At 41.2% G+C, this 27200-nt stretch overlaps 2 protein-coding genes and 1 long non-coding RNA gene across 11 annotated transcripts in view; all 3 read left to right on the top strand.

The window, feature by feature from the left end:
- LOC134031994 (uncharacterized) overlaps nt 1-2751 on the top strand; it is a 40127-nt gene extending 37376 nt beyond the window's left edge. Inside the window, exon 2 of the long non-coding RNA XR_009931974.1 lies at nt 2588-2751. This is a non-coding gene — a long non-coding RNA (uncharacterized LOC134031994). The remainder of the gene's footprint in view (nt 1-2587) is intronic.
- LOC134031989 (SLAIN motif-containing protein-like) overlaps nt 1-2751 on the top strand; it is a 37425-nt gene extending 34674 nt beyond the window's left edge. For all 4 annotated transcript variants that reach the window (XM_062475746.1, XM_062475745.1, XM_062475744.1 and 1 more), the window contains 3 exons: nt 757-903; nt 1376-1673; nt 1844-2751. In XM_062475746.1, the coding sequence (XP_062331730.1) occupies nt 757-903; nt 1376-1673; nt 1844-1907 (509 nt within the window). In that variant the 3' untranslated portion in view covers nt 1908-2751. The remainder of the gene's footprint in view (nt 1-756; nt 904-1375; nt 1674-1843) is intronic.
- Nucleotides 2752-3231: 480 nt separating this feature from the next.
- On the top strand, nt 3232-14500 carry LOC134031987 (zinc finger protein 711-like). Of its 6 annotated transcripts, XM_062475739.1 has the most exons (10): nt 3232-3388; nt 4675-4750; nt 5068-5253; nt 5427-5524; nt 5700-6431; nt 7142-7291; nt 7423-7563; nt 7682-7822; nt 11260-11409; nt 11534-14500. In XM_062475739.1, exons 4-10 carry the CDS (start codon nt 5446-5448, stop codon nt 12745-12747), a joined length of 2607 nt encoding a protein of 868 aa, XP_062331723.1. In that variant the 5' UTR covers nt 3232-3388; nt 4675-4750; nt 5068-5253; nt 5427-5445; the 3' UTR covers nt 12748-14500. The 6 variants fall into 6 exon arrangements, with proteins under 6 accessions (XP_062331723.1, XP_062331721.1, XP_062331722.1 ...); XM_062475737.1 differs by lacking the exon at nt 5068-5253; XM_062475738.1 differs by having other exon boundaries at nt 5080-5524.
- Nucleotides 14501-27200: the final 12700 nt, after the last annotated feature.

Here is a 27200-nt window from a genome sequence, read left to right as displayed (position 1 = left end):
GTTTTCCATTTCAAATGCGCGGGAACTTTAAATTCCGATTAATTCTGATTGGTTGTCATTGTTTTATAGTTAATCAATTGTTTTTTTGTTTTTTTTTGTGATCCCAATAATATCGTTCCGCTATATTGTTGTCGTTATCGTTGTGTGTGGACTCTGCTATTGTTTTAAATATAGAACGATTCTTTGAACTATCTTTATAGTTATTGTTTGAAGAGGTCTGTCATTAACAATAATAAAGATTACATATACTGATTACCAAGTGTCATGTTCTTATGAGCTAATATAGCAGGGTATAGATCAAACATTGTAAACAAACAGTACATAATATAGCAATCATTATTTGTAATCTTTATTATTGTTAATTGATCAATGGTTAATGACAGACCTCTTTACATTCTCGGTGTGAACAGACCTTGAGAGTATTGTCCAAATATAAAGTGTGTATATAAACTATATAGTACATACATTTGGTTATATTAATGAATGATGGATTATATAGTGATAGTATATGTTCTAGTATTCTAGCTTTCCATAGATATGTATTCCACACACAAAAAAAACGTTAAAAAAACATTCATAAATCTCGTCTGATATTCATTGCATCCACATGCTTGGATCTGCTACCCTGGATTGAAAGCAAATATGATTTAGGACAGTATATGTACATTAGTACTCATGGGTATTACTGACAAGGTTGTGTCGGTTCAATTACTGCTTTTAAATATTCTGTGCGTGTCTGCCTGTGTGATGTTCCAGAGGAGTTGAGGCACAGCATGCCTAACCTTGCCCCCCGTACCAGTCTGCGTACCCTGGAGGCAGTCAGGAACAGCCGTAGCATGGAGGCTAACCTTCAAAGCTCTGGCGGCCGCATGTCCCGCCTTAACCACTCCTCCCCTTCCTCAGGTAACCCCTCCCACTCTCCCCTCCTCAGGTAACCCCTCCCACTCTCCCCTCCACACGTAACCCAGTCCTCACTCACTCCTCCCCATCTTTAGGTAACCCCTTTTTTCTCCTCTACAATTAGCACCTTAAACTTCCCCTTACAATATCCTCAGTCCTCTACTGCCCCCTGACCCTTAACCCCCCAGACCCCTTCAATCACCCCCTATCTCCACCAACCCAGGGATCAGAGCCTAAAGCAAGGAATAAAAATGAACTTCTTAGTTCACCAGACAAAATTCCTGGCAGATACCCAACTTTTACCAACCACACATTTTTACCAGCTCTCTTTGTAATATGTTGTGTTAAGTCATTCAGCCATGATGGTGAGGAGGAGAGAAGGCTTACTTTCTAACTTCTAAACATTACTATACCCTGGACTATAATCTGTTCAGAGATTTAACCTTAGCTCTATGCCTTCCTTGTGCCCCGCTAGGTATTAATTCCAGCAGGCTACACCGCAGTGGCCAGTCCCCTCTCTCCCTCAGGGCCCCAGTCAAGGCCATAGGCCCTGTGAACTCCATGACAGGGGTGCGACAGCCCTCCAGGGGCCTGCCCATGGTGCAGAATGCTGGCCCTAATGGAGGAATGCGGAGGGTGCAGTCTCCAGGCCAAACTAACAGTGGAGCCTACCCAAGTGGAAGAGCCATGTCTGGGGCAGGTAGGCCGACGACAGCCCGGGGACAAGTTGGAACTACACCAACCCCCGGGGGAAGAGTCTCACAGACACCCAGGTGAGGCAGCTTGGAACAGGATATTGTTAAAAGACTCACTGCAACAGTGTTAATCAGTATTGATGTTACCGGTGTGTTAAGTATCAGCCCATACTAGGGGGAGAAGTACAAATGAGGCATCATTTATTTTGTGTTCAGTGCTGATTTGAGTGCTAATTTGTCATTTCCAGGTCTTTGGGAATATCCAGTCGTGGGCCTATGCCAGACGAGTCATGGAAAGAGGGCTGTTACTGAGTACTAAAAGTGATAACGCACATCTCAGATATTCTTCTGTACCTCACCTAGCCTGAGCAACAATCACCAATGTACTGTAACTGGGATGCCAGAACACTCCCCCGCAGACAGGCTACAACACTGGAACTGTACTGCGCACCCATCAGTGGCCAGCAGCAGAGTCCTCTCACTGACACATTGCAAATTTCCGTACAGAATTTTTGTTTCCAAAGGAATTTTGTGTTTTTAAACTAGTTTATTTCCAGTGTATTGTGTATTATTCTTTCAATGGGAGATTGCTGTAATTTGCCTGTAAGAGTTGTCATTTTTTGCTGTGGTCTTGTAGTTGTACTTGGAATTAAGATATGGGATGAAGTGTCTTGTATCTCTAACTGTGTGACCCTAACAAATGATGGTGATCTGAGTGTCGCATGGTTCTGTTATAGTTAAGTCGTTCACCCCTCATGCAAATGTACTAATCGGTTAAAATGTGATTAGTATTTTTGATCTTCAAGCTACCTGCGTTTATATATTAATGTTGTATTGTTTTGCTGACTTAGCAATGCAATATTGTTGGGCCACATACTTCCCTTACTACAACTACTTTAAAATATAATCCTAGCTGAACCAATGTTTCTAAATTCTAAAGTACACTTAAATGGTGTGTGCATTTACCAGTTGTTTCTATGACAAATTGATAGGCCAAACTTGAGTCTTGCTTAAGAATACCACTGTAACAATAAAGAAATTGTTCATGCACAATGCTAGAATGAACATGCTTTTAATCAGCTATGCACTCTTATGTTGAAGAGGTGCCTCTAGAAATTAGAAGTAAAATGACAAATAAAGACTACCAAGAATGTTACTGTATTTTATTTTTTACGCAAATCGTTGTGATACTGAGGATTAGGCTATGTAGATGTAGGCCTTTGTATACATGTAAATGTGCCTAATTAAATGTAGTCTAACATTCTATGAGGCAATTAACACATCCCCTACTTGATCTTAGCATTATGCTGAATGTGATTCATTTTTGTTTCCACCACTATCTTAAGATTCAAGTACACAATTGAATTGTATTTCAGCTCTTTATCCACTGGGTGCACACTGCACAGCCACGCCCAACCGCATACGTGCACTCTCGCATTCATTAATTCTGAATTCTATTGTAATCATGCTCGGCGATGTCCATACCATTGTTCAAATTGTCAATAACCTGAAAACATCAATTGGGTCTCCATACCCTTTTCGCTTTGCGTGACGCAAATTCACCAGGATAAGCGGTAAACGAGACCACGCTTTGTCTGCCCCCCATCCCTCCCCCCCGCCTTCCTCTGGTTGTCAGCGACGAACCTGATTGGCCGAGGCCTTGCAAAGAGTGCCCGGGGATCCAAAAGTACAGGCCGCATTTAGCTTACTGTCGAAAAATAAACCAAAACAATAACAGACTAAATCAAGAAAGGATAAAAATCTGCGATATATTTGAAGGAGTTCATAAGCAGGTAAATCATTTCAGACTGATTGAAAATGTAAACCGAACGTGAGACTAGGGCCCAGTCGGCCGTTGCGGGCCTTTTGCGAAAAAATATTATGCCGCATGCAATAGCTTATTAGCTTTTTAGCTTGCTAGTCAGCTAAATCGTCGCCGTACAACATCTTTAACGCATTTTGCACGGATCAATTTAGTCTGTGTATATTTTGTAACTTGATACTTATTGTGCAATGCAACTATTGATGCAAAATCTACAGTATTTTAACGGTGGACGATTCCTAGCCGTATTAGCACTTGGCTAATGAAAATGGCGGATCGGAGAAAGACCTCGCCTACTTGCTAGCCCTACTGCTTGTGGGCGCAGAGATTCAGATAGAAATAGATGTTCCAGAGTGAGAGCAAATGTGGAAATCGCACAATATCTTCTAGTATTCACATATCTAGACGTGTGCATCATTGCTTAAATGCTCAGCCTATGTATTTTGGATCCAGATGTCTGAATCTGCCGCATAATTCTACAAAGCCTGACAGAGCTAGCTCTAGCTAGCTAGCATGACTATTGTGAACTTACTAGCTAGCTAGATAGCTCAAACCACGGTTATGTCCATATATGTCCCTCCTCCTACTCAATTTCAGCATGCACGTTTAGCTAAAAAGCCCAAAACTGCCAATTTAGTTAGACTAGTTTTATGTTAGCTACTAATGCATTTGTTATTAAGGACAGGAGGGAGTGTGTGCAGTCACAACCCACTAGTTCGCCATCATACAATTGCACAACAGTACTGTACCGGTCGACATCCTTTCATTTTTGTCTGCAATCCATCCAAACAAGGGATTCGTTAATGTGAAATTAAACCCGTGTAGTAAAGCGCAAACAACGACGCGTCTTTTCTTTGTTTCCCTCAATGCGGTTGTAACTATTTTTACCTGGTCGGATCGTATTCAGTCATTAAGTGAAAATGTTGATCTAATGGTAGATTTGCAACTGGGGATATCTATTTCTCATCTAAATGAAGAAATAAAATGTCCTGCTTCCACAGTACTACTTCCCAGCTTGTTGGACGGTGCATCTGAGCCTACCAGCAGCTGTGGGTGGCTATTCTGTAGACAAGCTGCTACAAGTGTTTTACATTTATACTGTGTAGCTAGGTACTAACTGCAGCAACAAAGTACATTGTGTAATGCATGGTACTATTGCATTCTTCTGTAATATCTCACTGTGACAATGTTCATGTAGACAAATGTTTCAAGGGTGATCTGTTGTTCCATAACACAATATTTAAATTTTAAACACAGGACTATCCATCCCAATGGAAGAAGGGAATAGGGACAGAACATTGTTGCTATTTTAGTCTTTGCATCAAATGTGAAGGTACGCATCACATACACTGTGTTTCAAATCTCCAATCTAGAGGTGCCCCGATACTAAGACGAGTATGGTACGAGTACCAAGTGTTAAGTTTTAGAGAATTGGCCGATACTGAGGAAAGTATTGTAGATAGTATTTATAGTTACTCAAACAAAACTGTTTAATATTTGAAATGTAGAAGTGTGTAAGTGCCTTCTCCACAAAGCCAGTAGTCAGCTACAAACAGTCTGGCTAACTGACAAAAAACATCTTATTTTAGCTTGAGTAAACGTAAGGGGAATAATCTTAATAAAGAGAAGAATCTCCACTCTCACACCCAGTTTCTTCTCTAGCCAACAACTTGAGCTTGAGCTGCTGAAATTTCCTAGCCGTGGAAGCCGAAGGAGGGAATCGGACTGCGTTCGTTCTCCAGTATTCAAGAGCAATGCTAGGGCCCCAGTTTCAGGGCAAGTCTACAGGCTATGTCATTATACATTTAATTTAATTGGAAACGATGCAGATAGCAGGTATGAGTGTTTACCATGCTATATCGGGCCAATACGGTATCAACGACTAGTATCGGTGCATCTCTTGTCCAATCCTTTCTTAAAATCTTTGTAATAGAAATGTTCAAATAAAATAATGAAAATAAAAACATGGTTGACTGGTGAACTGTGGATCTAACGCCTGTCTATCAAAGCCTTCTTTAGACCCTAAAGATGGACCACGGTGGAGGGGTCTTGGAGCTGCACACCCAGGAGTTGAAGATGCCCCATACGATGATCATGCAGGATTTTGGTATGTAGTTTTCTATAGCAGTTAGTCCTTAACAGGAATGTTTGTAATGAATGATAAGGGTGTGCTTTATTGCTATACTGCTTCTTTGGAGGCCTTCATGTGAAACCTCTATTTCTGCCACCCTTTCTTCTACATGTAAAAATACATTTACATGTATTTTCATGTGTGTTTGTAGTAGCAGGGATGGGAGGCTTGGCTCACATTGACGGGGAGCACATCGTAGTGTCTGTGCCCGAGGGCATGCTGCTGTCTGACGTGATGACTGATGAAGGCATCCTCCTTGAGCATGGCCTAGAGGTGGAGAGTCTACAGACGGAAGTGGAAGTTGATGGCTTGGAGGCACACGTGGTCGATGGCCTGGAAGAGGAAGTGGAGGGCTTAAATGCAGAGGTGGTGGAAGGCCTTGGAACAGAGGTAGTGGAGCTTGAGGCACAAGTGGTGGATGGCTTGGAGGAGGAGGTGGAAGTGGAGGAAGAGGGTTTGGAGGCAGAGTTTATAGAAAGCCTGGAAGCAGAGGTAGAGGTTGAAGGCCTTCAGACGGAGGTGGAAGAAGAGGAGCAGGACCTTGACCAGGAGGACATATCTTCGGATGGAGTGATGATGCCAGAGTCCATCCTGGGGTCAGAGGTTGCGATAGAGGATGCCCTAGACTCTCACCACCACGTCCTGACCTCTGAACTTGTCCATCACCATGACAACATGCCAGACCAAGTGTTTGTGGCAGAACTGCTGTCAGAGCACCAGCAGGGGGTGCTAGATCAGGAACTGGCTGAAGAAGAGGTGCTAGGGGAAGAGGAGGAAGAGGCCCAGGATCGGGAAGAGCTGGGTGAGGAGGCTGTGGCTCTACAGACAGACGAGGAAGAGGAGGATGTCAGGAGCAACTCCGAGGACTACCTCATGATCTCCTGTGAGTTTGACGGACACCTCTGTTTTAGACTGAGTAAAAGTAGTAGTATTTTCATTAAGTGATGGGTAGTACTGACCTTGCAATCAGATTGACTGATTGTCATGGTATATTGATGATATACCATGGGTAAAATCTTTTCGCAGTACTAGTAGATATGTTACTGTGAAATATTTATTCACATATTTATTCAATAACAAATAGCCAAAATACCCTGCATCTCTACTGAAAATAAAGTATCCACTTATATTGTCTTGCTGCTGGTTGCCTAGCCAGCATTTGCATCCTAAAGGAAACCATTGAAGCAAGTTGATTCAGACTACTATCCCAGTGTTGTGAGTTGCACTGCTCTTCTGGCTGTAAAGTGATATTAAAATAAGCACCTGCTATGGGGTGGGGAGGGGGGCGACTGGTTAACGTGAGTAGTATTCTGGAAATTAGTTTTGACAAATTGCCTATTAAATTATTGTCCACCAATCCCTTTGTCTCCAGAAGTTATCGTTTATTTCTAGCAACCAGGAAACAATTAAAAGGACTAGTTTGAAGACCAAGCGAAATCTTTTTTTTTTAAATACACTCAAATGTTAATTGTTTGTTTTTTAAAAGCTATATATTACGTAACCATTGTATAAAAGCAATAAACCAAATCATCAACATGCCATGTGTTTTTTTGTAAAGACATTTTAACATGTGAAGCTAATGTGTGTTTCTAGTGGATGATGTGGGGGAGAAGCTAGACATCGGAGACACTCCTTTGGAGATCAGCACAGAAGGAATAGAGGAAGAAGAGAACAAGCAGGATGGATCTGAGGTCATCAAGGTCTACATCTTCAAAGCCGAGGCCGATGAGGACGTGGAGATAGGCAAGCAGACATGAATGAATCTGTACTTTATGTGAAGTTTATTTCAGCAAATATGACAAAAAGTGCATCTCAACAACATTACCGACCCTGTCCCGATCTGTAACCATGTTGTGTCTGTTCTGGGTCTTCAGGGAGCACAGAGGTGGTGTCAGAGTGTGACTTCCAGAACGGCCATGCAGTGCTGGAGTCTGGGTCTGGGGCCCGGCTGGGACGAGAGAAGATGGTCTACATGGCTGTCAAAGACACTGCCCAGGGAGATGAGGAGGAACTCAGTAAGTATGGATCAAAATGGTGCTCAAATCAAAACATGATACTTTATTGATCTCCAAAGGGGTAACTGTGGACTTGGGAGGGGGTAACATATCTAAATGATTGATTGTGTGTGTGTAGCAGACGTATCAGACATGGCTGAGCAGGTGTACATGGAGGTTATAGTAGGAGAGGATGAGTCGGCTGCCAACCAGGACTCCCACTTGGATGAATCCCCCAACAACAAGATGTTCGTCCCCGTGTCCTGGGCTGCTGCCTGTGGTAAATTAATCCAGAACATTCCTTGGATGACACACACCGCTCATTTTTGATATCATGAAGAGCTAGTTTCAGACACAGATGAAACCTAATACTGGTCGAAAAATAATCTTTCCTGCCTGTAGCTGTTATGACTATAATATGCTGGTAGCTATAGCTGGAATGACTGTAGTAGACTGTCATTCTCTGTTATTGGAGTAGCTAGCAACATTGCTGCACTAGCAGTATTCTGTACTCCTTTTTTGTATACTTTTACGTCTTCAAGATTTCAATACCAACCTTCTAGTACAGTATTTTGGGGAAAATAAGCTGCATTTTCTATAAACAGCACCCCACCAGAATGGGAGCTTTGTGTTTGTAAATCTAAGTATAAACCGCACTGGAATATATGCCACACTTGATACGGGAACAATGATACCAAGCAATGCACGAGTATAGGCAGTACAGCATGCCATTGTGCAACACACTTCGAAAACGAAAGTAAGTGCGTAATGTATGTTTTCTATTGCCCGGGAATTAACTAATATTTACCTTTTAGACGCGTGAGTTCTAAATATTTTATGACATATGAGTTATTTTTCAAACGGTAGCTAGCTAGCTTTAGTTAGCTTCCGGGCTAAGTTAGCTAGCATAATACTCGTAGCAATGCTACTACCATGCTAGCAGACATCCCAACCTGCAAAAAGTAATTTCAGGGAGGTGGCTTCACCAGCTACGCATATATGCGACGTTACGCTGTGAGACCCGCATTCGAATGATCAACGCTACTCCTTAACGGGTTAAAGCATTCACGAAAAAAGTGTTTCTACTGTTGTTTTGTTATAAAAACGTTCTATAAGCACCATTGAAATATAAACCGGTTTTATTTCCGAAAAATATATCAGGGCTGTACACTAACCTTTTCCACTGGTGGCTCTTGCGCTACTAACTTTTTTAGTTACTGGCGCAAAACATGATTTGGTCACACAAATTGTTTATAGTAAGCCGCTCTGGATAATAATGAACAATAATGAACCTGTATTGCATACAGATGTGCACTTTAAGGGTCCCATGGCATGAAAATGTCACTTTATGAGGTTATTTAATATTAATATGAGTTCCCCTAGCCTGCCTTTGGTCCCCCAGTGGATAGAAATTTCGATAGGTGTAAACCAAGCCCTGGGTATTTTTCTCCGCTCAAATTCTCCGATCTGAAAATCTTCCCCTTATGATGTCATAAGGGAAAAGGTTACCTCCCCTTTCTCTGCTTTGCCCGCACATAGAATTTGGCCCACCAATGAGAAAATGAGCTACGACCATGCGAGCGCGATATTGTTTTTTCCTCGAGAGACATCATGGCTTGCAATGGCAGTTAGCCCCGCCTCTCTCCTCCTCATAGCATTTTAAGCTACAGACACAGAAATGGCACATCCTAAAGAAAGCTTTTTGTGGGACTGCTCCTAGTGGCTGTAATTATGTAGCCTGGCTCTGCCCTCCTACGTACTTCCGCTCAATTTGGATTTTGTCTGGCCATGAGGTACGTAAGTCAGATGTCTCTGGTTAATTTTCTACCGGCCAATCAGCGAACAGACCGAGTGGCTGAGAACGATGAAGTTGATGTTGTGCGCTAGTTTGTGTTGTAGTTCCGTAATGGCGGCGGAGAAAGATGCGAGCGAAGCCATTCGGTCCGTTGTAGCAACTTTGCCGAATATCCATAAGGTAAAGCCAGAGCAAGAACACGTTTTGCTGAGTTTTGTTGGTGGCCATGATGTTGTGGCCTTCCTCCCCACAGGGTTCGGGAACCGTTTGATTTTCCAGCTACGGCAGCTAGCTCTGTTACAGTAGTGGTGAAGGAATTGGCTAAGGCGAACGCTAGCGATTGGTTATGGCAGATCAGAGTGGCTCTGGGCAGATCCAATAGTTTTAAACTTCAACAGAGTACCCGCCTACAAGGAAGTCAACGCTTGTCAATGGAGCGAGGCCAGACTCTCTGTACAAATGAAATGTACAAGAGTCTGGTTAGGACCAGGGAAGTAATTATGCTACATTTCGGGAATGAGACTTCAGATACAGTATTAGGGGACCACTAAGGCCTATATAAAAGCAGACCTTTAATGACTTGCAATCTTTTAAACCACATGCCTTCTTGTTTTCTTTAATATTGATTGGGATAGATTTACTGCAATAGAAAATACAGTAGGCCTACATTATGAAGTGCAAAATGAATTTATTTTAGATTTCAACATGCTATGGTTGGGGCACATATGGGCAGACTCCTGAACTCTTAAGGAAAAATAATGCCGAAATGCAGTCGGGAGTGCTGCTATGTTATGGGATATGTAGGCCCTACCTGTCTCTACACTTAACGTGCTTCATACCGTCATTGTGAAGCTTCTATGTTTCGTGTTTTACTTGTTTTGACGCTGTTACAAATTTGGACAGTCCTTCAATTGAAGGTCCACATAATTTACAGAACACACAGTGCATTGCTCCATCTTGGTAGGCTACCTTAACCATTGCCGCCGCCGTCAGTATTTCCAGTATTGCCATGGCAATACATTTACATTTAGTCATTTAGCAGACGCTCTTATCCAGAGCGACTTACAGTAAGTACAGGGACATTCCCCCGAGGCAAGTAGTGTGAAGTGCCTTGCCCAAGGACACAACGTCAGTTGGCATGACCGTGAATCGAACTGGCAACCTTCGGATTACTAGTCCGATTCCCTCACCGCTCAGCCATCTGACTCCCAATAGTAGGGTTGTAAGTAGCAATACTACTTTTGAAACAAGTATTGCCTCATTTGCCTGGCAATACTACTTTTTCACAGACCAAGGTTTATTTAATTTAAAAGACTTAAGTAAACTGTAATGACAACCACATTTTATGTAGTGAGGAATCTGAAGCGATACGAAAACATTTGACTTTTCAATAGGCTACACGTTGCGCCTTGCGCTGGGGAAAAAGTTTGGCAATACTATTTATACGCTGGTGATGGCATCTATGACCACTGGTATTCTTTGAGCCACTGGTGTTGAAATTCATATGTCATTATCATTCTCATTCACATGCTCTGTACATGGCGAATTGTCCGCTTCATTTTAACATTTTAACCTGATGTGTTGAACGCTCAGAGCACGTTTTAAAACTTATTCTTAAAATAAACATTACTGTTTTAACAAATGCTCATAATACATCATAGCATATTGCCTAAAACTTAAGGTAAGGACAAAAATAATCAGTGATAAAAAATTAAGGTCGCAATGGCATTTCAAATGGTCGCAAATGCGACCATTTCAGTCGCAGTTTAGTGCCCTGTATACAGATAAACATGTGTGACTGTCTTGTATATGTATGACATATATATTTGAAAACCTCTTTCTCTATGTCAAAGGTATCATTTAGCTTGTGTTGCTGATGTGACCGTTGTAGGTAACAGCATGTGTGTATCTCTGTGTTACAGGTGTAACAGGTGTAGGAAACAACCCAGACGCCTTGAAGAACGGCGCAGCCACACCCTACCTCCAGATCAGAGAGAGCCTTGCGGCCAACCGCATGCTCAAACAAAAGACCAAGAAGAAGAAGAAAGGGGAGGCTCGACAATTCCAGACCGGTATGAAAGTAGCTGATGTTACAAGGCGTGAATGGGGTCATAGATGAATGACAGGCTTGCGCAACCCGTAAACATTTCTCAGAAAGCTGTGTGCTCTAACTCCCTGTCATTCTGTGCTTCTCAGCAGTGATCATTGGTCCCGACGGCCTGCCTCTCACCGTCTACCCATGCCACGTTTGCGGCAAGAAGTTCCGCTCACGAGGCTTCCTCAAGTGCCACATGAAAAACCACCCAGACCATCTGCTCAAGAAGAAATACCAGTGTACTGACTGCGATTTCACCACCAACAAGAAGGTCAACTTCCACAACCACCTGGAGAGCCACAAGTTGCTGATCCATCGAGGAGGTGGCAGCAGTGGAGGTGGAGGCGAGCGTGGCGACCGCAGCCCGGAGTATACAGAGTACACACGGCGCTACCATGAGGCAAGTCCTTTAGGATCTAACAAGCTCATCCTGAGAGATAAGGAGCCCAAACTCCACCACTGTAAATACTGTGACTATGAGACCGCCGAGCAGGGCCTGCTCAACCGCCACCTGTTGGCCGTGCACAGCAAGAACTTTGCACACGTGTGCGTGGAGTGCGCCAAGGGCTTCCGACATCCATCAGAGCTAAAGAAGCACATGCGCACGCACACAGGAGAGAAGCCCTACCACTGTCCGCACTGTGAGTTCCGGTGCGCCGACCAGTCCAACTTAAAGACTCACATTAAGAGCAAGCATGGGGCAGACCTCCCCTACAAGTGCAGCCATTGCCCTCAGGCCTATGCCGACGAGCTGGAGCTGCAGCGACACATGGAGGTGGTACAAGGCCACAAGACCCACCAGTGTCCACACTGCGAGCACAAGAGCACCAACTCCTCTGACCTCAAACGCCACATCATCTCTGTGCACACCAAGGACTTCCCCCACCAGTGCGATGTCTGCGAGAAGGGCTTCCACAGGCCCTCCGAGCTCAAGAAGCATGCCGAGTCCCACAAGGGCAACAAGGTGCACCAGTGTCGGCACTGCAACTTCACCACCTCTGACCCCTTCACCCTAAGCCGGCACATCTTGTCAGTGCACACAAAGGACCTCCCCTTCAAGTGTAAGCGCTGCAGGCGTGGTTTCAGACAGCCAGTGGAGTTGAAGAAGCACATGAAGACTCACAGCGGCAGGAAGGTGTATCAGTGCCAGTATTGCGAGTACAACAGCACAGACGCCTCTGGGTTCAAACGTCACGTAATCTCCATCCACACCAAGGAGTACCCCCACCGCTGTGACTACTGTCTCAAGGGGTTTAGGCGGCCCTCTGAGAAAAGCCAACACATAGCTCGCCACCACAAGGACATGCTGATGTAGACCTGGCGAGGAGACCACAGAGGCTAGAAGCTCACACAGACGCTCCTCTCTATTGTCGATCTGCTTCACGAGACAGTTAAACAAGGTGATGGAAAACCTCGACCATTGTAAACGATGAAGATCATGATTAGAACAATATTCTAGCTGACCAATTTCTGTTCTGTGGTGATGTGAAAGTAGTTCTTAATGAACCCAACATCACCTTACACCCCCTCTCCCTCTTCTTAAAAGCAGTGGGAGAATATATGTGGGTGGGATGGGGTGAGGCAAGGTGTGTAAAGACTTTATCCATGTGGTGGGACGACTATATATCTAGTCGTTGTTGTTAATGTTTTGTTTTTGCTGCAGAGGAAATTGCATATGAACATTTATTCAGGGTTTTGAAATGTCTATTTTTATACAGAGTGACCTGCTTGGCTGCGAAGCTGAGAAAACAACGTCCTTCAAGACAGGACGTGGTGCTTAGTGACCATCTCACACTTTCTCTTTCCAGATATAACAGACTGATAAAGATGACCCCATTATCCCTCTATTCCCCTCCCCCACCCATTAACTTTTACCTTAACATTTAGTTTTAAATGCAATTGCAATCATGTCAGTGGAGAGGTTAGTGAGGTCAGGAACAATGTGGAACCAAGTTTACAAACACAAAGGCACCTTGAAGGGATGCTCCAGCAGTTTGAACGATTACTGCTCATTTTCTGTTTGACCCTGGGGAAGTCTGACAAGAGGTCTTGTCTTGTTTTGTTTGCTAAGTGATTAGCCTATTCAAATATATATATATATATATATATATATTTAATGGAAAAGGGTTCAAAACAGACCTATGATGTTTCTGGGGAAATTATCACAAAGGACCAGGGTGAGTGGAAAATTAGGTGTGATGAGGTGTGTTAAACTGCTGGAAAATCTTTTTAATGTATAAAATATTGGTGCCGATTATTATTATTAATCCTTCAATGTATTGATGTCAATGTAAGCTTGATGGCTGGAAAACGTTATAGTTTGGTTCGAACTCAAACCAGTCTCACCTCTGTCCCTTGTGAATGCCACTGTACTCTGTGTATGTGTTCATATGCAGTATAAACACGTATGAAAAAAGCATGTTTACCATAGCCAACCAAGGGATCTGTTGGTCATGCCTTACATACGTTCTGTTCTCCTGCACTGAACTCAAATCAGCCGAAATATTGAGCTTGACATCTTAATGAAATCCTGTCAGGTGATGAAAGCAGCATTCTCAGTGAGATTATATATATATGTTTATGTCTGTAGGAAGCACTTTAACTGTTATTCTTCACTACAAGAAGGGGCGATATATGTATTCCCTGGATGTAATAAGACAATTACTGGGCTTTCATGAGTGGATCGTGTTTGGTTTGGATGCAGCCTCAGGATGGCAGGAAAGATTATTCATTTATTAATAACAAGCTGTTGGTCATCCTTGTTTTGTTCCCTGGTATGCAACTGACTCGTGAATGGTTGAGCTTTGTGTTAAGTTTCCTGTTCACTTCCCCAACCCACACACCTCCACCACTACCCATTCTCACACATTGAATGGTTAAGATATATTGATGAGGTATATTTCTCTTAAGTATTCCACATAATGCTGTTTCCATTCAATTCAATTAGTGTTTGAAGAAAAGAAATCCACAAAATGCATTTCTTCATGTACCTTCTGTTAAGTTTTTTTCAGTATGATTGTTGACAAACTACTGGTGGGGAGGAACCAAAATAAACAAATATCTTTTTATTTCCTAGTGTCCAGTCTCACTCATATGTCATTGCAGATCTTAACCATTGTTGCATTGCCAGTGACATCGTTTTAATCTGGGTAGAAAGTCAATCTAAAGGGTAGCCATGGAAAATATATCAGGAGGCCTTAGAAGAGATGTTTGGCTGAGAAGACCAAAGTTAAAAGGGAGGCTATATGTTAATTATAATATTAGCGTTTTCGACTCAATCTTCAACATGCTTTCCCCTCCAACTTTATAAGAGGTTACAGAACATTTGATGACTATCCCACCAACCCAAGGCTGCCTCTAGGATTTATTCAGTAGTGTTGGCAGCCATATTTTGCTCTGTTCCAGTAATCTGCATTTTCTTGGCTAGAATGAATCAAGTTGCTCAAGCTCTTGTTTCTCCTTTTTCCATACATATTTTAATCTTATTTTGCTCTACTACACAAATATATATAATATATATTAACACATTTTATCATCTCCTTTCCTACTGATGAAGAAAGTGTGTTGTCCGTCTCCTCATAAACGGAGTGACTAAATTCAGTTGAGTCCTGGATTTTAATAAGTATTATCAATCTGCAGATTGGGAGAGAAAACCAGACCCCTGACAATAAATGCCAACACAACACCAGGCTTCTCAATCATGGTCTCAACAAGGTCTCAATCATGTCTCTCTCCGCTCTGAAGGCCGGAGGAACATCTTTAATAGGGCACAAGAATGGAAACATAGATAGTGACAGTCAGGCAGTAATGACGTTACAACAGTCTCAGAGAAAGAGATTCACAGCTCCCAACACATGACCACTCTCAGACTAGAGAGATCATAGTTGGAGCTCTCCTGGTAGTCGTGACAAGGGATGTTTAGCCAGTACTTTCTCCTGACCCCGAACATCTATTAACCCTGACACATAGACACGATCTACTCTTATTAATAGCAAGCTTACATGAGAAAATACTAACTAGTATCCAATGACTAGTTCTATTGATTAGTGAATAATGTAAGCACACAGGAAATCCCAATTTCTTCAACACTACCTTCTGGCTAACAAGTGTAGGGCCTCTATACAGGTATGACCACAGCCAACAGCAGAGATGCAACAAATACAGTCTGTAATTTTTGCTGAAGCCCTGAGCTATCCATAGTCAATCAGAAAGAAGCCTGACAGTGCCAGGAGACAAGCAGCAGTTTAGTTATATAAAGAACCACAACACCAAAGTCAACTTCTGCTCTACCTGAAGATCGGTATAAAGATAAGATACATAGAACAACTGGTAATGTTGGACACTTTACATTACATTTTTGATAGCAGGTGTAGCGGGGTTTGCTCGTTTAAGATTAGCAATACTTAATTTATAATTAAGTATGTAGTTCTTAGGGGCACCACCTCTTATTTGTTAAAGGGACAGAGGAAACCTTATTGAATAATAGCCTTCGTAATAATCAGTCTAATCTTAAGTAGTGAATTCTATGAAAGTAGAGCAGATCAGATAACGTGAGGGATAACGCGAGTATTATAAACAATGATTTATTTAAGGAAATGTAATTATAATGAACAAATACCAGAGAAGTTATAGGTTAGTTGAGAGAGTTGAGTTGAACTGTATACAGTAGGTCCTAAACTATGATGAGGGTTGGTACAAGATGGTAGGTTGAGAGCGCGTGGGGAAGGGAGAGAGAGATAGGCTTCTGGAGAACAATGGGAGAGTATGTTAACTACTACTACTAATCATTTGCAAACTAAAATCAAACGTAACAAATTAAATCACAATATGCCAATGTTCACAAGTAAGAAATGTAGCAATATCGCAGTTACTGTTGTCAGTTTGAAGAAGAAGAGTCAAAGTTCCGTTCGTCGTTGTCAAACGGTTAGAGCAAAGGAATCTTTCGTTCAAGTTCCTAGTGGTCCAGTGAGTTGCTGATTGAGAAGGATAGGTCAGATCAGACCCATAGAAAAAGAGTTGCGACACTTCCATAGACTCCCATTGTTATCGAGGAATGCGGAAGTAAAGCGTGTCACATGCGACCTGTAGTTCCAAACATTGCATTTTCCACCGTTCAACCCCATTCATTTTCAGTGTCTCCGAAGCAAGTCAGCTGGTAAATTGATGAAAATCCAATTTACCAGCTGTGATATGTGTGATATATGTGCTTATGTTAGATACTAGCTAGACCTACAGTCTAGCTCTAACTGCGTTTCGAATCAAACAAGCCATAATCTTACGATAAACTGTATCTAAAGCTAGCTATATGAAATACTACTAATAACAATTGATATACTAGCATTAGATACAGTTTATCGTAAGATTATGGCTTGTTTGATTCGAAACGCAGTTAGAGCTAGACTGTAGGTCTAGCTAGTATCTAACATAAGCAACTTTTACTGAAGCTAGCTAGAGAGCACGTGTATCATAACCAGAAGTCAGTTGGTTTATAGTCTGTCAAATTAGTTCAAATTATTGGTGTTCGTTGGCATACAAAGTAAGTCTTCTATATATAGCTCTTATTAGCCTAGTTAGTAGAGCTAGCAACAATGAATTGCAAATTTGGTCCGAAGCAAGTTAGCTGGTAAATTCACGAAAATCCTGCATTCTTTCATATTTCGACCACCACATATCAATTGTTATCAGTATTATTTTATATAGCCAGCTTTAGTTAAAGTTTATCGTAAGCTTGTTAGATTCTAAATGCAGTTGGAGCTAGACTGTAGGTCTACGTAAGCAACACTTTTACTCTAGCTAGCTGTACATGTATCATAGCCAGAAGATCACCGGATCACTACAAACAAAAGGAGTGGAAGAACACAGGACATATTGTACAATAAAATGTTTTATTGAATGCAGTTGGTTGCCTTGTTTATTCTGTTCTATTTACCAAACTCCTTCTTAAATTGAGCAGTTGCTGGTGATAATGGTTAGATTCAACTTGCATCAAGTACTACAAATATAAGTGTTGTTAATGTGGTAGGCTAAATTGTAAGTGGGCTGATGAATAAAAAAACGTTTAACAAGACCCATTTACTTCAACCGTCTAAGGTTAAACGTTAAGTTGAACAATAGTCCTCATTAGGCTACTGTTTGGTATGTACAGTATGGTACAGTACCGTTTGTACAGTATGGTAGCTAGCATAGCCATTTCTAGCTCTGCTTCACAATATTGCGTTATGTATAAGTTCATGTAATACATACATGTTAATAAAGTATCAGACATACATGATACAACACACCAGTAACCAATTGACATTATGTGTTAATATACCGAAAATGTCCGTGAATCGAGATGGTGCTGCTGTCGGTCCCGCCGAAAACCATTCAAACAGGTTGACAGCAGTGGGGGTTTTGTTTAACTACAGAGAGCTACCGGAACCACGTGACAAAAAAGCTCTAGCCTTTTTCCTGTGTTTCACTGGCAGTGAGTGTTCACAATGTTGTATTTCACTCCATTCTACACCAAACACGTCAGGGAGGACTGCCTTTTGTAGATACGAGTCTGCTGAAGATAGCCAGAATATCGGATTTCTTTAACCGAGCCTATTTCATTCATCATTTGCCTGAGAAAGCGACTTCCGTTGGCCAGCTTAATTGAAAACCATTCAAACCGGTTGACAGCAGTGGGTTTTTTTGGAACTACAGCGAGCTACATGAACCACGTGATCACGTGTCGGCGAGATCAAAGCGTGTCGCAACTCTTTTTCTATGGCTCTGGGTCAGATGTGTCGCGAACACTTCCGGTGAATCCTTGCGAAAAAGCCAGGTTTGCTTGTGCGTCAGGGTTGTATAATCCTTGCGAAAGGGGGGTATCCTTTTGGAGGTGAACTCTTTGATTGGTCAGTTACTCCCACCTGGGCGTCTATCCTGAGATTGACGTATGGGTGTGAAGTGGTTGATAACTTTTCAGAGTTCAGCTATTTCAAATGTCCTTCTGACCCCATGCTGGGACAGAAGCTTTGAAGCTCCTGCTCTGGAGATAAGGACAAGGGGGAAAACCCCCTTTCTCTTTGTCGGGGGTAGGGGAAAGGTGTGATGGTACATGGTTTGTCTGTTGGCTCTGCTACAATCCTTTGTTTCATAAGAGAGAGAAATAGAAAAAAACTGGAGCAAATGGGAGTTTTTGGAAATACACACAGACGATGTACTACAGATGTTTCCTCCCCTGACTTTGGCACCCCCTCTCCGAGCATCATGACATAGCTCTTTCCCAGAGGAATTGGGATTGCTCAGATGGGTTCACATGGATGCCAGCAACACCAATTCATTGGGAATCAATGAAGTATGCAGTCTCTCCTACTCCACTATAATCACTCAATTCCAATGCATCTATTATCATGCATGTATTTTCAAGCTAACTATACTGTTTTACTTTTAACACTATGACCCTTTAGCCCAATGTTGACAGTGATGCATGTTTAAGGAGAGAAGACATGCTGCAGTTTTAGGTCTATAAATAGGATAATGCTGATAGCAGCTGTACCTGGTTATAAAGCAAGGGTAAAGTTTGCTTTTGAATCCAGCATTTGAAATATATGCTCTAGCTGCCAGGCTAGAAAAGGGAGGATATTGTTTTTTAAGGAATGAGTCACACTGAGTTATTAGGGCCAACAGACTATGACGTGTGCCAGGCTGGCGCTTATTAATCCTGCATATTTCAAGTAGGACAAATGGAGCCAGTGCTTCAGTGGCAGCCGAGTCACCCCCATTGATTTGGATTTTTTTTTACCAGAGCCTCAGTCTCACACGGGAATGGTGGTACCTCATGACAATTCTAGATTGTTCAGAGATAAGACCGTTTTTCAACTGGAGAACACTGGAGGGAAATATGGCTGCGAGAGAGTGTGATCTTGACTGGGCCTTGATAAGTCAGAGACAGGGCTGTGTGTGTGCGTGTGTTGTCAGCTACAGAGAGTCGACTGTCTCACTCATCTGAAGAATAATGATAACTGCTAGAGGAGTCACAATTAAATACACAATTAATGACCTGCAGTATTTAAATGATCACGAGGTACAGTTCAGAAGTGCTGAGGCTCCTGTACTCCACTAGATGTTGCTGTTGTAATAGCACACAGGGATTATTGTGAGAAAAATACTCTGCAGTCTGCACAAATTCAAACAATTTTTATGTGGCTTTAGTGTTCAACGCAAATATGTTATTAGCAGCGTGTCAATAATTCCAATGAATTGTTCAAATATATTTGTATTAGGCATTGGCCTTCAATAAATCTAACCATTACATTAAATTCCTGCTTGTCTGTTTTACAGTTTTTTTCCAATTGCTTAAGCACAATTTTGAAAACAGGGCTCACTTAGTCAAAACACAACACACAATTCACACAACCAGACACACAAGTTGCAGAACACCTCCAATCTTTTGCTAAATGAAACATTTCGTTCAAAACTATACAATCATGTATAAAAAAACAATTCTGTCACTGTATGCCACACACATGGTTCATACAATTTGACTCTGTTTGAACCAGTAACAGACTGTGTTCAATTAAAACACTTTTACAGTAACTATTCTTTTCTAATGATATAACCTGTTTGATTTTGTCAGAGATATTGTTACAGTAGAGTACGTAAAGTACATGAATATTTGACCCAACACAACACACAAGACCAGTACTACACACTGATTAAAATATGTACTGTACTCTCCACATTGTCTACGTAAAGGTTGCATTTTGTGCAGAAGATCAGAACATATTTCAAATCAAAGACTGTAGTAGGCTACATACTGTAAACACAGCAAATACATTTGTGGAGACAAAAGAAAGCATACAGCAAATGAAATGCAGTACATTGTTTCAATCATGGACGGCAGTGAATGGGTACAAAAAAATACTGATGTAGTGCATATGGTAGGCTACATTGTACTGTACTGGAGACAGTAGAGAAAAGTAGTTTTCGCCTGTGCTCTTTGTTCTTTGTTGACAGTACTTTTGTGATGGTTACTGTTATATTTTCAAATCTAATTTACAGTATTTGTATAGCCCTTTTTCCAAGAAATGTCATGTTCTATCGGCTTCACATACGCCGATAGAACTGCCCCTCAGCCAACCTCAACCCTCAAGGAAGACAAGGAAAAACTCCCAGAAAAACTCACTAGAGGAGAAATAATGGAAGAACCCTTAGGAGGAGCAATTCAGTTAGGGATCCCCTCCTCCAGAGACGGTTGGCAAAAGAGAGGTGCAGAACACAGGCTAAACATAGGCATACATCAGGAAAGTGTCAATGGGTGTTGAAACACCAAAATCCAGGGTTTCAAAATCCAAAATCCATTTTCTTTATTCCTACGTAAAAGCATTTACTGTGTATACATAAACAAATTTGTCTTTACATGTTATGTTACATACTACTTGGCCTGGATGCTGTGTTCTCAATTTTTTTGTGTTGTGTCTAATGATTGCTCCTTAGCGTTTATATATTTGATTTGCTGTGTTTATGATCTGACAGCATTGTTTGATTTTGAGCACAGGGTATGGTTTAGGAGCGAGTGTTTGATTTTGCCAGAAGAGTCAGAGGTTTTGGAAATTGAGTTTGAATATTTGGTTGTGTTTATAGTTTTGAGAAAATGGTTGACTTTTCAAGATTTTTTTTTTAGCAATCGAGAAAAACTGTAAGCACTATGAAAAGACCACACCTGAGCACCTTTTCTTTTACAACAACAATGGAAGACGTTGCAGGAAGAGGGAGGGGGAGAATGAGAGGGGGAGGAAGAATGAGAGTTAGGGGTAGAGCTGGTAGCGGAGTTCATGGTCTAAGAAGACAACAACTTTCAAATGAAATAAGAGCAACCGTAGTTGATCATGTCATCAACTATGGCAGGGGTCACTAATTGGCGGACCGCAGTCCGGGTCCGGACCCAGGCGGTTCCCTATCCGGACCCGGACCTATAACCGATATATTATTATGGAATTAATTCATTTTGACGGAACGTTTCCATTTTAACCGGCACATCTTTTTGTTCCAACTAAATTTGGTTTCTATCTTACTTGTCCAATACAAAGGTCCAATCAGGAGCTTTAATAACTGTAATCACCATGACAACTCACTCACTGAAAGTTGGTTGCAACCTCTGTGGTGTGGGTCAGGTTGTGTGTGTCATTCGCAACAACACAGGCTAATCGATTTGCTAACAGTACCTGTTTCTTCCTTAGCGAAAAACATGGCGTGCTCTAAACCCGGCGAAAAGTTGATTCCAAAAATAGCTAATTTTAGACAAGTATGCATTTGTGCTGCCGGTGGGGCGCACAAACCCGATGTGTTTAATGAGACGGCTGCCCTTGTCAATAGTGGTAGCTAATGTGAAACGTCACTATCATGGCCGTGGGAACTAGGAGTGCTGTAGCACCCCCTGACAGCACGAGAATTTCCAATGATATGACTTGAAAATTCACCACTGCGGCACAGCCCAGCCCCGCAGTAGCGGACTGGCCATCGGGAGCACCGTGAGTAGAATAACAATGGAAAACCAGGCTAAGAAACGTAAGGGTGGGGCTGAAAAATTAAGAGACAAAAAGACATCACCTTCACTAGACAAGGTTTTACCAATTGAAAAACGGCTATGTTCATTTTACTTAAAGCTCAAAAAATTATTTTGTGCTCAAATAAAGGCAAAAAAAAAAAAGATCTTGCGTGCTATGCGCGCTCGCATTAAGTATCCCAGCGTTCTCACGAACTAGCATCACATCAAACAGAATGTGCATGACCTATTTTTACTCCCAGTCCATCCCTACCGCCCCGCAACATTAAGAACCCCCCCCCCCCCCCCAGCAGCACCCCCTTGATATAATATCCTATGTTCCCGCGGCTATGGTCACTATCAGAGCCATAGAAAAAGAGTTGCGACACGCTTTGATCTCGCCGACACGTGATCACGTGGTTCATGTAGCTCGCTGTAGTTCCAAAAAACCCCACTGCTGTCAACCGGTTTGAATGGTTTTCAATTAAGCTGGCCAACGGAAGTCGCTTTCTCAGGCAAATGATGAATGAAACAGGCTCGGTTAAAGAAATCCGATATTCTGGCTATCTTCAGCAGACTCGTATCTACAAAAGGCAGTCCTCCCTGACGTGTTTGGTGTAGAATGGAGTGAAATACAACATTGTGAACACTCACTGCCAGTGAAACACAGGAAAAGGGCTAGAGCTTTTTTGTCACGTGGTTCCGGTAGCTCCCTGTAGTTAAACAAAGCCCCCACTGCTGTCAACCTGTTTGAATGGTTTTCGGCGGGACCGACAGCAGCACCATCTCGATTCACGGACATTTTCGGTATATTAACACATAATGTCAATTGGTTACTGGTGTGTTGTATCATGTATGTCTGATACTTTATTAACATGTATGTATTACATGAACTTATACATAACGCAATATTGTGAAGCAGAGCTAGAAATGGCTATGCTAGCTACCATACTGTACAAACGGTACTGTACAGTACCATACTGTACATACCAAACAGTAGCCTAATGAGGACTATATTGTTCCACTTAACGTTTAACCTTAGACGGTTGAAGTAAATGGGTCTTGTTAAACGTTTTTTTATTCATCAGCCCACTTACAATTTAGCCTACCACATTAACAACACTTATATTTGTAGTACTTGATGCAAGTTGAATCTAACCATTATCACCAGCAACTTCTCAATTTAAGACAAGAAAGGAGTTTGGTAAATAGAACAGAATAAACAAGGCAACCAACTGCATTCAATAAAACATTTTATTGTACAATATGTCCTGTGTTCTTCCACTCCTTTTGTTTGTAGTGATCCGGTGATCTTCTGGCTATGATACATGTACAGCTAGCTAGAGTAAAAGTGTTGCTTACGTAGACCTACAGTCTAGCTCCAACTGCATTTAGAATCTAACAAGCTTACGATAAACTTTAACTAAAGCTGGCTATATAAAATAATACTAATAACAATTGATATGTGGTGGTCGAAATATGAAAAAATGCAGGATTTTCGTGAATTTACCAGCTAACTTGCTTCGGACCACTTAATTTGCAATTCATTGTTGCTAGCTCTACTAACTAGGCTAATAAGAGCTATATATAGAGACTTACTTTGTATGCCAACGAACACCAATAATTAGAACTAATTTGACAGACTATAAGCCAACTGACTTCTGGTTATGATACACGTGCTCTCTAGGTAGCTTCAGTAAAAGTTGCTTATGTTACTAGCTAGACCTATAGTCTAGCTCTAACTGCGTTTCGAATCAAACAAGCTATAATCTTACGATAAACTTTATCTAAAGCTAGCTATATGAAATACTACTAATAACAATTGATATGTGGTGGTAAAAATATGAAAAAATGAAGGATTTTCATCAATTTACTAGCTAACTTGCTTCGGAAACACTGAAAATGAATGGGGTTGAACGGTGGAAAATGCAATGTTTGGAACTACAGGTCGCATGTGACACGCTTTACTTCCGCATTCCTCGATAACAATGGGAGTCTATGGAAGTGTCGCAACTCTCTTTTTCTATGGCTCTGGTCACTATGACACAAAGTATGGACACTTTGAACAAAATTACCCCCAGAACTCTGAGGTAAGGGCCAGAAAAATAAGCCATAATTGTTCCGGACCCTGGACTGAATGGAAATTTGGTTAGTGGACCTTTTGGGTTTCTAATTGAGTACCCTTGAACTATGGGCTGACAATTACATTTATTTTACATTTAGTCATTTAGCTGACGCTCTTATCCAAAACAACTTACAGTAAGTACAGGGGCATTCTCAAGCGAAACCAAATAAGAATGAAACAACTTTATAAAGGTGCCGTTTGAAAGAAACTCTCAAAGAAAACAAAGAGGTCAGACGAGCATGTATGTAAGTACAATATTATCTGCAGTACACTACACGCAACATTGTTTCCCAGTGTACTGGATAACACCATATTGACTAATTTTTGTTCTTTGTTTTCAGGGAGTACTGGAAATGGATGCTCATGCAATCCCACACGAGTTCATCTTTATAGATGAGGCTGGGTTCAATTTAGCAAAGACCAGAAGAAGGGGGAGAAACATCATTGGCCACAGAGCCATTGTAGACATTGCCTAATTATTTGTATTGCCTCTTTTTTTAAATATATTTTTTCTGCAATTTTCTACTAAAGATGAGAGTGCTTTTCATTATGCCCAACGTGTGTAGTTGGTTAGACAAAAATCTGGTAATATGAATGAAGTGTGTGCCATTTTGTACAAAAGTTTGATTTTGATAATGCTATATGTAGTTGGGTGTGCTCAAGCCTTCGGCGAGAGCACAACCTTTGTTCTCTCACATATATATTATTATTATGTTTTTTTTCTTTTCTTTTTGCCCCCCTAAAACTCAGTCAATATTTGGCCTACATAGACAACGTAGGTGTCAAAAGTTTCGTCTTGGTAGCGATTGAGTTGCTTGTATTGGAATTTACGTTCCGTTGCATGGTTTGGGCTTAAGTTACGTTTTTGTGGCGAAAAGTGAAGCTAACAGTGGCTAATTTGCTAGCCACAGTCACTGACGTTACTAACGTCACTACGTCACTAACGTCACGAAAACACGCGTGACTACCTTTGGCAGAACATTCGTTTCGCATCTGTTAACTTGGGGGATAGCTAGGCTAACTATAGCTTTACTGCAAGGCAGCTGCAGAAACGCCACAAGCAAAGAGGCCAGGGTGATAACTATTTACTCATTTTACTTTGTGATATGACACACAATTGTCATGTGTAATGTACAGTATAAGCTGATATTATTAAGGAAGTACATCTACTTTCGGAAACAGTAGTCTACTATTTCATTGAAGTATTAGCATCATGACATTAGCCTGTGTTGCCCGGGCAACACATACTACAGTGGTCTATGATGTAGCGTTATCTGTTTTCAATCGTTAAAATAAACATTCCTCACATATACATTTTCGTTGTAGGATTTATTATGACATTAGATTACAAGTAAACGATTTGTGAGTGAAATTATCATTACCTGTGGTTTCAATCCAGTGTATCACTGCAACGCTGTAGCCTACGCGAGACACTACAAAAACATCTACACAGCTGTAGGAAGTCAAACGGCGACAGAACATGTTCGGCACTCCCCTTACTTAAATCAAAAGTCTATCTAACTACTAACCTGAACTTCATTGCCACAGCCTAAACTTTGTCAATCTGTTCATGAAAATAATTAATTTCAGCCTAAACCGTACAACGGAACGTTAAATCCAATTCAACCAACGCAATCGCTACCGAGACGAACACAGCAGTAGTCTAGTACTGTACCGTAGTAGTACAATTTACCGGGGCAGCTTCTCCACACAGGGCTATATCGCATTTTGCGTTGTTACTGACAATGATCGCTACCAGTGAGCTTTTTATGAATGAGCGATTTTCCACTAAATAAATGTCAAGCTTATTTACGTTTTGGGGGGCATATTTTCAGTTAGCAGATGGTACTGTTTGAATCGCGATTCCATCTTCTACTGCCGGTAACGTTGTAGAATAATCTTTAAAGGGGGTTCTTTATTAATGAATGAATGCAATATGAGTAGGCTAAATGCCTGAAAATATCACGAGAAGGGAAAACTTAAAAGGACGTTTAAGTCATAGAGATTAGGTCCATTTTTACACCGGTCTGCCAAATTTATTCGTTTTGATTCAGCTATGAGGCTGCCTCTTGCAGGGGAAATGAGAAGACATCATATTTAATTCTACACTTCACTCGTATTTTCAGTTGTAAATGAGCAGCACAAAAAAAATGCTTTTAAATCTATGTAATCTTTATAAATAATAAGTATGCATTTTAATATAAAATATACAGACATATCAGTTGTAAAAATGTCATTCAAAAACTGACCCCTGTGCAACCGAAGCAAGCAAGCACACCCTACAATTTCCCCAGAAATTGTACCCTCTCTAGTTTTAATTGCAGTGCTTCATTTTGGAGGATATATGAGGTATTTTGCAGTTTGGGTGTGTGGTTTTGTGAATTGTGTTAAGTATTTTGATCAAACCAGCCTAGTTTCCAAAATTGTGTTTTAGCAATTGGAAAAAACTGTAAGTGACATAATCTTATATTTCTGTGTCTAAGGTAGAAAAGTGTGTTTAGTGATTTGCAAAACACTGTAGTATTTTGCAAATAGTGTGAGGCTCAGAATGTGCTTATAGTTATGCAGGTCTAGCCTTCTGTTGTGCTCCTTGAGTGTCAGATTTCACTAACTGTGTGTTATTTGACACAGTGTTTGAGGCAATCGGAAAAAACTGTAATAGGGGTGTTGGTGTAACTGTTACTGCTATATAATACAGATTTTTCCAATTACTTAGACACAAAAATGTCAAATAACACACAGTTAGTGTTGCAACACTAATTTGGACATTTCGACAAGAGCACAGGTGAAAACTACTATTCTCTACTGTCTACAGTACAGTACAGTAAAATGTAGCTACATGTAGCTACAGCTATATGCACTACATCAGTACTTTTTTTGTACATATTTACTGCAGTCCATGATTGAAATAATGTACTGTATTTCATTTGCTGTATTCTTTCTTTTGTCTTCACAAATGTATTTGCTGTGTTTAAAGACTAATATGTAGCCTACTACAGTATTTGATTCGAAATATGTTCTGATTTTCTGCACAAAATGCAACCGTTACATAGACAATTTGGAAAAATACAGTAAATATTTTCAGCAGTGTGCAGTACCGGTCTTGTGTGTTGTGTTTGGTCAACATATT

The sequence above is a fragment of the Osmerus eperlanus genome, chromosome 13 (assembly GCF_963692335.1).
Source record: "Osmerus eperlanus chromosome 13, fOsmEpe2.1, whole genome shotgun sequence".
NCBI lineage: Eukaryota > Metazoa > Chordata > Actinopteri > Osmeriformes > Osmeridae > Osmerus > Osmerus eperlanus.
This window is presented reverse-complemented; position numbering and strand designations above follow the sequence as displayed.